At 41.7% G+C, this 14,108-nt stretch overlaps 1 protein-coding gene across 1 annotated transcript; it reads left to right on the top strand.

Annotated features, from left to right (window-relative positions):
* The first annotated feature begins 3,129 nt into the window (after positions 1–3,129).
* On the top strand, positions 3,130–12,820 carry LOC136550444 (E3 ubiquitin-protein ligase RKP-like). Its single transcript, XM_066542020.1, has 11 exons — positions 3,130–3,572; positions 4,573–6,185; positions 6,959–7,777; positions 9,257–9,417; positions 9,777–9,915; positions 10,006–10,089; positions 10,367–10,645; positions 10,747–10,878; positions 11,124–11,323; positions 11,619–11,823; positions 11,949–12,820. The coding sequence occupies exons 2-11, from the start codon at positions 4,677–4,679 to the stop codon at positions 12,246–12,248; spliced, it is 3,828 nt and encodes a 1,275-aa protein (XP_066398117.1). The 5' UTR covers positions 3,130–3,572; positions 4,573–4,676; the 3' UTR covers positions 12,249–12,820.
* The last annotated feature ends 1,288 nt before the right edge of the window (positions 12,821–14,108 follow it).

Here is a 14,108-nt window from a genome sequence, read left to right as displayed (position 1 = left end):
GACGAACGACACAGAATGGCGAGAGGATGGCGCCATCGTCTCGGTCGCTTTCGTGGCCGCTCACGGGTCACGGCTGCACGCACGAGTGCATGACACGACCGCACGTGTTCCTTCCTGCTCCACGTACTCGCCGGCTAAATTAATCAAACCGATGAAGGCCGAGAGCCTTCCGCCTCAGACCGACGACCCTCTGCATCGATCAGATTTCTCAAATCAAAAAAGGAAACAGGCTTCGAGAGAGAGACCGTAGCAGGATAGAGATTGCCCGGGAGGGACGAGAAGGATTCACGTGCCGAATAAAGTAATCGGCCCGCTCGTCCACGCGTAGTGATCGACGAATCTTGTGCGGGTAGGCTACGTCTTTCTCGACGGCTACAAAGCAACTTTCGTCTTCCCATCTTTCCAGTCCAGAATATGCCCGCCGAGGACCGAGGTTTTCTGCGTATTGTTCGTTTGCTATAGCTAGCATTGCCTGTTCGCTTGCTCATAAACGATCGTAAATTTCTAGCTAGGAACAATATTTTTCTCTCACACCAAACCAGCTAGCAATAAATAATCCACGATACGATACGGTCTCCCGAACAGGCTGAAGAGCCAGGAGGGCAGTTCAGGCTTGAGAGGGCTTCTCATCTTGTTTTATATTAATGACAAAAAATATGTATGCTATCGAGTACCGTAGCAATCCAGCAGGTGAAAGCGGTCGAGCCCAACTTGTTGTGCTGCCTGCCAAAGCATTCGCCGATGTAGGATCGTGGCAAGAGCGGCTGCGGCGACGGACGGACGGAATGGTTGTGGTTGTGAACTGTGCTACGTCGCACGGGTCAACGATTCAACGGTGGATCCATGCTAGGGCCCAGTTTAGATTGCGAAAAATTTGACAAAACGATACTGTAGCGTTTTCGTTGTTATTTGGCAATTAATGTCCAATCATAGCCTAATTAGGCTTAAAAGATTCGTCTCGTGGATTTCGTCTAAACTGTGTAATTAGTTTTATTTTTTATTTATATTTAATGCTTCATGCATGCGTTTTCGTATTTGATGTGACGGAGAATCTTAAAAAATATGATGTTTTGGGAGAGAACATGGCCTAGGGCGCTTTCGGACGTGGGTGGGCGCGGTTGCCTCTTGCCCTGGCCCGCGCTTGCCCGTGCAGTAGGAGGGAAAGGGGTTTCTATTTTCTCTTCTTTGCTGTTCTCACGACGCTTTTCCTGAGAACCCCTAGCACTCCTTTAATTTTTTTTAATAGCGCCTGTTAGACTTTTCCCGAGTCCTCATCCAAATTCGAGTATTCACAAATTAAACACTTATTTTTTTAAACGTGTCTGGAGTTCTCATCTTGTCCTAATAGTTGTAAGTCAAATTCAGAACAAGTTTAGGTAGTCGAATGTGTAATTTTGCAAGTACCCGAACCTAAATAACAACTCAGAACAATTATTCTTTTTTTTAATTTCTTCCAACGAAAAAGGACTGTTTTTTTTCTCTGTAAAAAGATCAATTAGAAAAGCAAAATGTGTCTTAGAGCCAGGAGTTTGGAAGTGGATCGTTTGGTGTCACATGGAGTTTAGAGATATATCATAACCGGGTTGTTAGGGTCATCAAGTTTTGTTTGGTTGACTCAATGTTTTCCTAAATGTACACGGTAACAATTGGCCATTGTTAGGGCTGCCAATAAAATTAACATTTAAACATGGTAAAGACTATTTTATGTGAACAATGCGATGAAATGATTTTATAGCAAAGTATTGCTTAACAAGAGATATTTCAAATTTTCCGTTGGGAAAAAATTTAAACACAATAGAATAGAAAAAATAATGAGATTTAAAGAAAGGCCAAACATAAAAGTTAGAATCATACTGAAAACCACGGAAAATCATCAATTCGAACACTGCATGAAGAGGAACTTATTCAAAATAGTATTCCCTTCAAAAAAGTAGTCAATGAAATCATGCTAAATACTCCCTCCATCCACAAAAGAATGCAATTAATGGACCCATGTCGGTAAATTAGCTCAAGTTTGACCAAGTTTATAGTAAATAGTTTAGCATTTATATCTTCAATAAATTTATTATCAAAATATATCTTATAACTAATCTTATGGTACTTATTTCTGTATACAAAATGTTAATACTTTTTTATATAAATTCAGTCAAAGTTCAAACTGTTTGACTCATCAAAATGCGAGAATTGCATTCTTTTGTGGACATAAAGAGTAAACAATAAGGCACCCTCATATATTGTGTGGTTTAATAATATTATAATGTTACATATAAATCATTAGAAACAGAAAACATTCACATTGGTGAATAATGAAGTAGAAACCTTTATCTGGAACAAGATAACACATGCTGTGAACAAATTAAATCGCCTACCAATCTCCATGTAAGAATTTGCATAGTGGTTTTGTTTATTACATGATATCTCTAATACAACATATTAGATTTTTTTTCTGTTTTCCCTCGAGTTATTTAATTGGGTCTTGCACATATTTAGAAAGACATAGTCATCTTTTTAGCAAAGAGATGACCCATGTTGTATCTTTGCAATAACAACTTCAGTAACACAGCAATGATAGAAGAAATAATGATAGATAGATCAAATGCACATGCTAAAAAATGTTACTTTCTTATTCAATTATTTTTGTCTATTTCTTGATATAAGCAACTTTGACAAATGGTATCCTTGTAATTCTTGTTCCAGTAATTCAGGAAGATAATAGTAAATGATTAAGGATGACATCCTACACCGCCTAATGAATTTTGGCAAAGTTGATTGTACATATGAATTGTTTGCTAGTAACTAAATAAACTTAATGGACTTGCTCGAACAGTTGGCCCTAACACTTCAAGCCAACGAAAGGCTAATTTTACAATTAAGTATGAAAGAAAAAAACATCAACGTATATAAATACTTTACTTTTGGATGCAAAAAAAAAAGAGATAAAGGTCGATATCCTCTTATCTCAGCACTAGGTGAGTGTGGAAAAATCAAGTAAAAGCCACAAGTATAGAGACATGCAAAGGGAAGTTCACTCTCGGAGAAAAAAAAGGAAGAGCTGAGTTGCATACAGGCAGCATTTTGTAGAACCGAGGATTTCCCCCACTTTCATCACAAGATTACGGAAATAGTCCAGCAGAATAGGACAATTTAGAACCGTATATACAGAGTATGCAGGCAGCATGCCCACAATAGAACCGTATTTTCCGTGAAAGGAAAGGTCTAATCTGAAAAATAGTCTCAATTTTTGTTTTGTTCTCTTTCTCTATCGCGTCGTCTTCCTCGTGACTTCTCCAAGGTGAAACCCTAGCTGCTCCCAACCTTCGCGCCATCGCCGCCGACTATCGCCGGCAACAGGTCAACAGGAGAGCCCTCAGCCCGTTCATATCGGGGACCTCTCAATTGAGAGTTTCGCCTCTCTCACCCTTCCCCTGTTCTGCCGCCTCCCCAATCGGTGTGCATCAGCAGGGACATCACGGTCGGCGATGGAAAGGCGGCGCCGACGTCCTCGTTCCATCCTCTTATCATGTTGAAGTGGCGTTGCGTGGCGTGGAGATTCCTTGACCGATCTCTTGCCAGTAAGTAATCTGTTTTGCTGATCCTGTTTGTTTCTGTTTAATCAGATTCTAGATGAAAATAAGCGAAAATCCCACCCAAACGCGTAGATTATTTCTCTATTAATCAGTAGTAGTCCGTGTTCTCTGTACCGCGAGCTCACGCCCGCGTTTCCTCCACAGCGAGCTTTATTCCTCCCGTCGCCCCTCCCCCGCTCACCCCTCCTCTCCGCCCTGCCGTGCATCGCTGCGCCGCTCCCCGCCTCCCCAGTTCATTGGCCCGTCCCCCACGCCGCGGCCCCGTTAGATCCATCACCACCGTGCTTGGTCCGTCAGACGGCTTCCTGCGCTGCTGCTCCCAATCTGCCATGCGTGTGGTGAATTCCTGTGGCCTAAACAGACGGGGGAAAGGCTACTTTGATTGGTGATCCTCATCACAAGATAAGAGTATGATCATACTTGTGCCGTGAAAATTGAATTTGGTGCTCTCGTCTTTTGTCAGGCTCATCCAGATCCATGCTTCAAATTGGTCGGTTATACTTTTTGTAGAGAACAGGAGATTAATTGTTGGGTGAAAAATTGAATTGGCCACACTATGAGTGATTAATTGTTGTATCCATCTCGATTTCTTTAAAATTTAGAGAATGAAATGCTCCATTTTTTGTCCATTTGATTGATGATTTTATTATTGTAACAAACTAAATTATTATTATTGATTTCAGCTTGTATTCAGTCAACAAATGAGCTACTCTTAACCTAAGAGGCATACAAGTCATTTTACACTGAATACAGAAAATCTATACGCAATAATCAGGATTGCCAAACACCCAGATTTTTTCAGACAATAGATTCTTTAGACCGCAGCTTCTTATTAAATTTTGATCAGATTAAAATTGTCATACAAGTGGTTCCAAACAGGGCCCAAATCTCTTCGTCTTGTTTGTTGCTCAGTAGCTTGATAATTTAATATAGCACATCCAGTTTAGTCACTCTAGTCTAACCCATCCGTCCATGGTTTGATCAGGTTTTTCCTTTTCTCCGTCGTGCAAGATCAATCCTTCCTTTTCTCCGTCGTGCATGGGGTTCAACTGAATCAGATGCTCCACGTTAAGGCCACCCTTGAGCTTGATGGCGGAAGGAAGCAGTAGCCATAGGAGGAGTACATTCTCCCCTGGGCTGGCTGTGTTATTGTCTGGTGACGAAGCTAAAATTAGCCACCAGAAGTCGCACTTGGTGTCCTATCATGATGAAATTGGGCACCAGGCTGTTGAGAGGACGATAGAGCACATCTTTGATCTCCCTCACAGGTCAGTGGTCCGGCCTCCTGGACCAATTGATACGGGCTTCGTGCGCTCAGTGTTGAGGAATCAAGCTAGAAAATTTGATATTGACTGGGAAAAATGCATCCGTGGATACCGTGGATACCATGGCTCAGTCTTGATTGTGGACAAAGGTGCTGGGCAGAGCAAGGTGGTTCTTGATGATTCGAGCATTTGCGGTAGCTTCAGGAATGTCAGGGGACCTTTACTTGTTGAGAGCTCCGCCCCGTTCAGCAGTGCCAGGGCTAATGCCTGTGTGTGGAAAGGAAAATGGATGTATGAGGTGACCCTGGAGACATCTGGAGTTCAGCAGCTTGGATGGGCTACTCTCTCTTGCCCTTTTACTGATCAGAAAGGTGTTGGTGATGCTGATGATTCATATTCCTTTGATGGCCGGAGGGTGACTAAGTGGAACAATGACCAAAAGCCATATGGCCAGCCATGGGCAGTAGGTGACGTGATCGGTTGCTGCATCAACTTGGATGCAGGAGAAATCTCCTTTTACAGGAATGGGACTTCTCTTGGTGTTGCTTTTGATGGAATTCGCAATGTGGAACCTAAGAAGGGATATTATGCTGCAATCTCCCTCTCGGAAGGAGAGCGCTGTTATCTGAACTTTGGCTCACATCCATTCAGGTATCCTGTTGATGGGTTTGATCCATTGGAGGTGCCACCACGCTCTTGGTCGTTTGTGACATATCTTCTTAGATGTCTGTTCCGATTGCTAGAAGTTCACAACCTGGAGAAATCTGAATCAGCATACTTTGAGAAACTGAGGAGGGTCAAAAAATTCGCACCACTGCAAGAACTCTTTCGACCAATTTCAGAAGGGATATGTGCAGAACTTTTCAGTGCTATTGAAGTGAGCCAGGGGTGCCTTGAGTATATTGCCTGGGGCTCGTTGACCACTCTACTCTTAGATGTTTTCAGGACTCGTGAGCCACATGATTTCTCATGCCTTGATCAGGTTCTTGACCTTTTCCTCCGGTTCCCAGGCTGCACTTCATTATTTCACGAGCTCATTGTGGCTCTTTCTTGCATGTGCAAAGCTGCACCACTTGTGTTGACAGAATGCCCGTATTCTGGGTCATATCCATTTTTAGCGCTGGTTTGCCACCTTCTGAGGCATAAAGATGTAATGTGTTTATGGTGGAAAGCAGAAGATTTCACTTTCTCGTTTGAAGGGTTCCTTACAAGGAAGATTCCAAATAAGCAGGATTTACAGTGCCTTGTACCATCTGTTTGGTGGCCTGGGTCTTCTGAGGATGAAGTTAGCATGACACTGACGATGACAACACTCTCAGATGCAATCAAAAAGGTAAATTCCTTTCATCTCGGCAGATTTTGCTGTAAGCAGTCATTTCTTCTCCTGATAACTAGGAATTCTGTGTTGCACAAAGAATAAATATGTATTTGTTTCATCCTATTGATTTCTTACATGATGTTAACACAGCAGCAAGAGTTTTGCACAGAGAAGAAGCATGTTTTCATTTCTTCCTGTTCACTTCTTACATAATGTTGCCACAGCAACAAGAAGCTCCAGTTTTTACTGTTCTGTGAACTTATCCTCTATCCTACCATCGAATAATGTTTCAGGTTGATGATCTATATTCACGCTCACTTGAATCATGTTCTCCAATTATTTGGTTGCACTTGACATGTGGACATCAATGCTACATGCCTACACCATTCGATAGTTTGACTAGCATTGTGTTTGTAGTTGACCTAGTTTAGAGTTCTTCATTTCTCTTAGTAAACTGCACTGCTGTGATTGGATATTATTGCATTAGTGAACTTATGCGTTCTGCTACCTTTTATTTTCTATACTTGTATGTTGCCTGATTCTCATGCTTTCTGCTTTTGGGGTTGACCTTTCAATACCCTTTGCCTATGTCCTTGCAAGGCATTAGTGCATGGCACCCATACTAGGGTTGACAAGGCACGATTTTTTGTCAAGTCAGTTGGCCTGCAATTTAACTTTGTCATTTGCTTAATAGAATACTTTGGCACACTATTGATTCTAGATATCTAAAGCTCTCTCCCTCCCTTCTGTCTTGTCATATACTCACAGGCTGCTATTTTTCTTTGCAGATTGAGGAGATGCATCGTGAGCTTTGCAGCTTGGTAATATGCTTTATTCCACCAATGTCTTCGCCTCAGCCTCCAGGCTCTGTATTTAGGTCCTTTGTACAAAGTTTGGTGCTGAAAGCTAGAGGTGGTGATCATAGGATGGTTGTCAATGGGACTTTCAACAACACTGTGCTTGTTTCATTGTACACAGTAATCCTACATTTGTTGTCTGAAGGATTTTCTATGGATTATGCTGGATCTGCATCATCCTCTAAAGCGAACTGTGGGAATGGTGTTGGATTTCTTCACAAAGGTGGAAAGCGCAAGTTTCCGACACAATTGCTTTTTAGGAATGATGCCTATTACAGTGTAATTCCTAGAATTGGTGGACCACCAAGTATTTTGATGCATCACCAATTTGATGCTGTGGAAAATGAAGTACAATGGGATGAAGGCTGCATGAATGATGAAGAGACACGTGTTACACACACTACAGTACAGAAGCCTTGTTGCTGCTCAGTGACAGATGTTGCTGTTGGCCTAAGATACAAAGAAACTGCTAAGTATGTGCCATCAACTTCAAAAGGCCCATGTAAGCCTATGCCTGAAAGGTCTGCTCATGTAGCTGCTGAGTGCAATGGTAGAGGTCTGAGTGATGAGATCGAAGACAAACCTAGCTCTAGTGCTCAAGCAGAAATTGAATATGGATACCAATCACTGCATAGTCTTGAAAACATGCCAATGGAAACTCAATCTTCGTCGGAAGCACTTAAAGAAGAAGAGCTGCTTGATGTTATGTTGTTGTTATACCATCTGGGCATCTCACCAAATTTTAGGCAGGCAAGTGATATTTTTTTAAGCATACAAACACATATATGTTGCAGGAAGGATTCATATCTTTGTTTCAGTGGAGTATTCATGACCTGTTCCCAACTTGCCACGGAATAAGTTGTCTTAGTTCTGTGTATGTTCAGTCACCTACAAACTGCATGTATCCAATCACCTTAGGTGTACAAGTTTGTACATGCATGCATTTTGCCTGGAGAAAATCCTTCGTTGCCTTTGACTTCTATAACCACCCCTTCATTGCCAATTTGCCATCGAAAGTTATAGGTTCCCTTCACTGCCATCAATTTAGAATTTTTGATCCCCTCATTGCCATTACCATTGCTTAAATAGATCTTGTTCCCTTATCTGCCATCCATATAGATAATTTGTTCCCTTCAATGTCATGGAGGGAACGGAACGTCATTGTGCCATGTACGAGACTGCTACCTGGCGCGCGCCATCTTCAAGAGCTACGGCGTGCGCCTCGATGAGCGTGATGTGTCCATGCACCGTGGCTTCTGGGGGCCTGACATGGTTGGTGCGGCTGTCTTAGGCAGCGGCCATGACCTTTTTCTCCTGCTCCATCTGCACCGCTCAAAGCAGCTCGCCGTCCATCCATGAGACGTGGTTGGGGCTTAGCCCCCCTGCATCATCCGTCCCATCACGGGCCCTGCCCCTATTGCGCTTCTCCTTGCCTCGACAGCTGCCTACGCCAATCAGCGGCGGCGTCACCTTGGCAGACGCTGTGAGCTCCTGCAACACCGTGGCGACTGTGAAAACGCCATTCCGTTACCTCAATGGCATTGAGGGGAACAAATTATCTATATGGATGGCAGCTCGGGGAATAAGGTACGTCCATGCAACGGCAATGTTAATGAAGGGATAAAAATTCTAAATGGATGGCAGCGAGGAGAACTTATAATTTTGGATGGCAATGAAGGGATAGTTATAGATTTGAGTGGCAGTGAGGGATTTTTCTTGAAAATATGTGCCATGTTCATCGGCCAACACCTGGATTTTTTTCTAGATGACTTCACTTTGTGGTGAACTATTGAACATTGTGTCCTCATGTAACTGTAAAGAAATCCATCCAAGAATACAAGGCATATTTTGACCTACTCTTCAAAGTTAATCTCTTACCATTGTTTTCTCACAGTATATATTATTTTATCAACAAAACCAATATGTTTTGAAAGAATTTCATAGTATATCTGGTTGTGTAATTTTTATGCACTATCAAAAATTCTTATAGGTTGACTAAGTATTGGTCAGAACAGACGAAGTTTCCCAAAATAAATACGCCTTGTGTTTTTGCAAATGGGCAGTATTTACTTGTTCATTGACTTTGCCATCCTTTGACATAAAATGCACCACACGACCCTAGTGAGTCAACGATACATTCATTATCCATTGATACTCAGTTTACTAGGATATTAGTATATGTTGATTTTAATTCAAATGATAGTACTGATTTAAGTTAGTTCTGTACAGGCTTTTTATTTCATGTCTCAGCAGTCGCAGTCCATTTCTTTACTAGAAGAAACTGACAGGCAGATACGAGAAAAATCATGCTCAGAGCAAGTAAGGCGTTTGAAAGAAGCCCGGAATAGCTATCATGAGGATTTGGTGGATTGTGTACGCCATTGTGTTTGGTATGATTTTCTGAAATGATAAATCTTCTGTGCTTTCTTACTACCATGGGCAAATGATAATTTTTTTCGCATTTGCTAGCAATGTTTAGAACTGTGCTGCAGACATGATTTTCGGATTTAGTTTTGATCTGGGATGTTCATATTAACTTATTCACAATAGATTCAACTGGTTAGTGGTACTAGAGACAGATGGAAAGCATTCCCTTCAAGTTTAGAGATTCCTTGCAGCTAAATGACTTATGGAGATGTTCATTGATTTATGTTCTTTTGATTTCTATGGTATGGATATCCAAGTAGCACTATGATAGTTTTTTAGGCCGCCGAGTTAATCAGCCTTTTTTTTCTTATGGTGCATTCAGGTACCGGGCCGCCCTTTTCTCCCAGTGGAAGCAAAGGGGAATGTATGCAACTTGCATGTGGGTTGTGGAGCTTCTTTTGGTCCTTAGTAACTCAAATAACATTTTCCACTATGTTCCTGAGTTCTATGTGGAATCACTGGTAGGTTTATTGTTTCCTTTGGCGTTGTTTTTTCTTCATTCACAATGAATCTATTTACCCAAGAGACTTTTCTTCTTATTACCTTTGCAGGTGGATTGTTTCCATGCACTGCGAAGGAGCGATCCTCCTTTTGTTTCCCCTGCATTATTTCTCATGCAAGGGCTGGCCCCATTTGTATGTACTGAATCATCTTGATGCTTCTTAGTTCATTATTTTTTCTTTGAAACCTAATTGCACCTTTATTCTTGACATTAATAGTATTAATTATTGAAGGTTTGCAGTTAATAGTAGCTATAGTTCAGGTCTTTTAGCTTATAGAGATAAACAGCCTATTTTAAACTTTAAATTATATAGTTCGGTTGAACCAAATCATGATTAATTTCTTGATAGGTTTCAGCATACTCTTTGAGTGCTTCAAAGTTATCTAAGGGTTCTGTTTTATCAATAATAGGTCACTCTGGTTGTCAAGCACTTCGATGATACAAGGATAGTGAATCCTGACTTGAAAGATCTTCTTCTTCAATCCATATCAGTCCTTGTACAATACAAAGAATTCATGCTTGTTTTCGAAAACAATCGGGAGGCTATAAATAAGATGCCTAGATCACTTTTATCAGCTTTTAACAACAGATCATGGATTCCTGTTACAAACATACTTTCCCGGTTCTGCAAAGGCTCAGGATTTGCTTCCTCTAAGAATGGTGAATCCTCATCATCTGCAACTTTTCAGGTATTTTTAAATATTGTTACTTTTGATTTAATTCGCTCCTATTTTTGTTCAATTTGATTGTTATGCAAACAAATATTTTGATCATCTGGTTTCCTCCGAAGGTTCTACTGAGGGAGACATGTATTCATGAACAAGAGCTGTTCTTTTCCTTCCTCAATCGACTTTTCAATACACTCAGCTGGACAATGACCGAGTTCTCTATGTCCATCCGGGAGATGCAAGATAAAAACCAGGTGGACTATCTATTTTTTTTATACCTGTGTGCTGGTTGGTCGTAGCCTGCAGGAGTCATATCCTTTAACCTCTTCTCTATGATGCAGCTGTATAGTAATAAAATATAGTTAATATAATCGTTGTGGGATTTGGTTGCTCCAGTTATTCCAATATGATTTATCATGAGAGTACCAATGTGTTCCTTTGTTCCTCTGGTGTGACCCTGCAATTATGAAAAATATGATCAACCATCTGTTATGTTCAGGTTGCTGATTTGCAGCAGAGAAAGTGCAGTGTAATTTTTGATATATCATGTTGTCTTGCGAGAATCTTGGAATTCTGTACCCGAGAGATTCCTTGTGCATTTCTCATGGGACCAGATATGAATTTGCGGAGGTTGACTGAATTGGTTGTCTTTATTCTCAACCACATCATATCAGCAGCTGATGCAGAGTTCTTTGACATGTAAGTAAACATCTTAATCTTAGTTTCTGATTTTTTTTCAGAGGTAGAATGTTCTTACTGAAAGTCTGCTTGGTGTACAATCTTTGAAAGCTATATTGTGTTCAGTACCTAAATAAATTGCTACCGCGATTCCTTTGAGCTTATTAATTGAAGCTGATTCTGAGTCAATTAATTATGCTTCCATCTTGGTAGGTCTATTTTTATGTTTTATGGTACATATAGGAATTCTCTTGCTTATGCAACAAGAAAGTAGGTGGGCCTTTTTTTTTAACCAGTAGGAAGCTTGTGGATGCAGGACACTAAGACGGCCAGGGCAGCTTCAAGAGAAAACAAATCGTACTATGATCTTGGCTCCTCTTGTCGGAATTATCCTCAGTCTTATGGAATGTAGCAGCACATCAGAACAAAGGGAGCTAAATGATGTGATTGCAGTGTTTGCAAGCATGGATTGCCCTGCCACAATCCATTTTGGGCTGCAGTACCTACTGAGCTACAACTGGGTTTGTTTTCTTTCTCATTCTATATTTTGTATCTTATTTCCTTGATCTGTTTGATTTTTAGTTTTTATGTTATTTTCTTTTCTATTTTGTTGACACAGTGTTCCATTATTTATGTATTTCTGTAGAGCAATGTTCTTCTAGGGGATTCCTCCCTTGCAAAGCTAGCACAGCTTGAAGAGTTCTCCCATTACTTCCGACGCATTACAGTGTCTGTGGATGATGAAAAAGACCATAGCATTAACATGGGTGATGAAGAAGCAGATGACACCTGTTGCATTTGCTACAACTGTGATTCTGATGCAACATTCCAGCCATGCCATCACCGGTCCTGTTTTGGCTGCATAAGCAGGCATCTCCTGAACAACCAGAGGTGCTTCTTCTGCAATGCAGTGGTAACATCAGTTACTAGGATAGCCGATTCGTGAGAAATGCACTACTCTACTCATGGTCCCCTTCGGTGTCGTGATCCGAAGGAAGATCATGCCACTGATTTGTCTATCTATTTTGCTTGACCTGAGGGCTGAGGCGTTGGCGGCTTGGAGATCTTTCCATTGCTTTTCCAGGAAGACCGCATTACCTTTGTGCACATAGGTCAGAAACGGTTCTTCTTTTTCCTTGTATGTAAAGGTCAGGTAATAGTAGAAAGGATTCAATAACATTACTGCAGAAGGAGGTTTCTGTACACGGTGGGAAGCCAGTACCACCGAAAGGATCCATGGAATCGCAATTTTTGTAGGTTGTAGGGAGATTCCACGATTGTGTAAATATGAGATATGAAACAGAAAAAGGGGTGACAGATCAACATCAACCTTCTGTAATTAGCCAAAATAAAAGAACTAGATGCTTTATATTGATCAGAGCTCTAGTCTTCTTTTTGTTCCTCCCTACGGTGTAGCGTCAAGAGTGAACAATTTTTCTGTTTCCTGCCCGGTTGTAACATGCTGTCAGTTGTAACAATTCAGTAAATTAGCTTCAGCAAAAAGGGTTACTTGTTCAAGTGTTTCTGGGTACACATCATACGTATACGTACGACAACACGTATAACAGTGTGCAAAGTGAAATTTATTCGCACACCTAATATTGGAGGGCGGTGTACGCAAAGTCCATGAATGAAATGAAAAACATTGAGGAAGAAGCGTTTTTCTGGTTTTTTTTATTGAAGCCATTACAATTCTTCGAAGTTGGAGAAATGCTATTACAATTCGGGTATTCTGAAACATGTTGTTACAGTTTTGGGTGTTGCTGGTGCTTGCCATTTTCTATGTATGTGAATAGCTCGGGTCCACTGTCAGGTCGAGGAAGGCATACGTGACTTTCCTATGGACACCGATGCCCCTGCCTGTTAGCGTTAGAAGCTGCCGTGGCCCTATCGGTCTTCGTCTCCCGTCCGACTCCGTTCCCCACCCGCGCTCATCCTTCTCCGTTCCCCTCCTCTAAGAACCCTAACCCTAGAATCTAGCCAGCGTCCATCCCCCTGCCTGAGCCGACGTCGCAGCCCACGGTGGAGCAGTCTGGCACGGCCACCTGAGATCTGCGGCATCTGGTGCTCTGGAGGCTCGGTTCGATGGCGGCGCCCAACTTTGAAGCCATGTCCGGGAAGTGGAGTCGCAGCACCATGAAGGCAACTTCCAATGGCTCGAGTTCGACGACCAGCGGTAGAAGGGAGTGCCCCTTTTGCCATGTTGCTTTGGTCCGCATCCAGAGCAAGCATCCGGCGACAAAGGGCGAGTGGTACCTCAAATGCCCGTATAAAATCAAGGTTATGATTTTTGACATTATTGTGCTCGCTGTGTGTTGATTCATCTCTGATTTATGCCCTTTGTTTCAATTGCAGGATGATGATAGTACTTGCCTATACATCCGCTCTGAGGAGTATATGGCCTTGGAAGCACAGGAACGGAGGGTGCAGTTAGTGAAGGATGCAACTGGTGTTTGTTGCGCCGATTTGAAGGAAGAATTGGAACTGGTGAAGCAAACACTGGATAGTGTTGTAGCAGAGGTTTGAAAAATAAAGATGCTACATGTTGAGGTGATGCCTGCAGTGAAGCCTAAAGTCAACAACAAGAACATGCAGATTGTGCTTGATTCTTCTTTTTTAGCCACTGTCTTTGTAGGCTTTGCAGGTGTCATGATTGGTGTGGTTGTTGCTAGTATGTAGAAGTGAACAGCTGAAACAAACAGTGGATTATCGCTGGAATGTGGAAGTGATCATACTGTACCAGTTTCTTTTAGGAAGCAATGTGTGTGTGTGCCTGTATGTTCCCAGAATCGAATTGAATGAATGT

The sequence above is a fragment of the Miscanthus floridulus genome, chromosome 4 (assembly GCF_019320115.1).
Source record: "Miscanthus floridulus cultivar M001 chromosome 4, ASM1932011v1, whole genome shotgun sequence".
Taxonomy (NCBI): Eukaryota; Viridiplantae; Streptophyta; class Magnoliopsida; order Poales; family Poaceae; genus Miscanthus; species Miscanthus floridulus.
The sequence above is the reverse complement of the archived record's forward strand: the minus strand, read 5'-3'. Positions and strand labels throughout refer to the sequence as shown.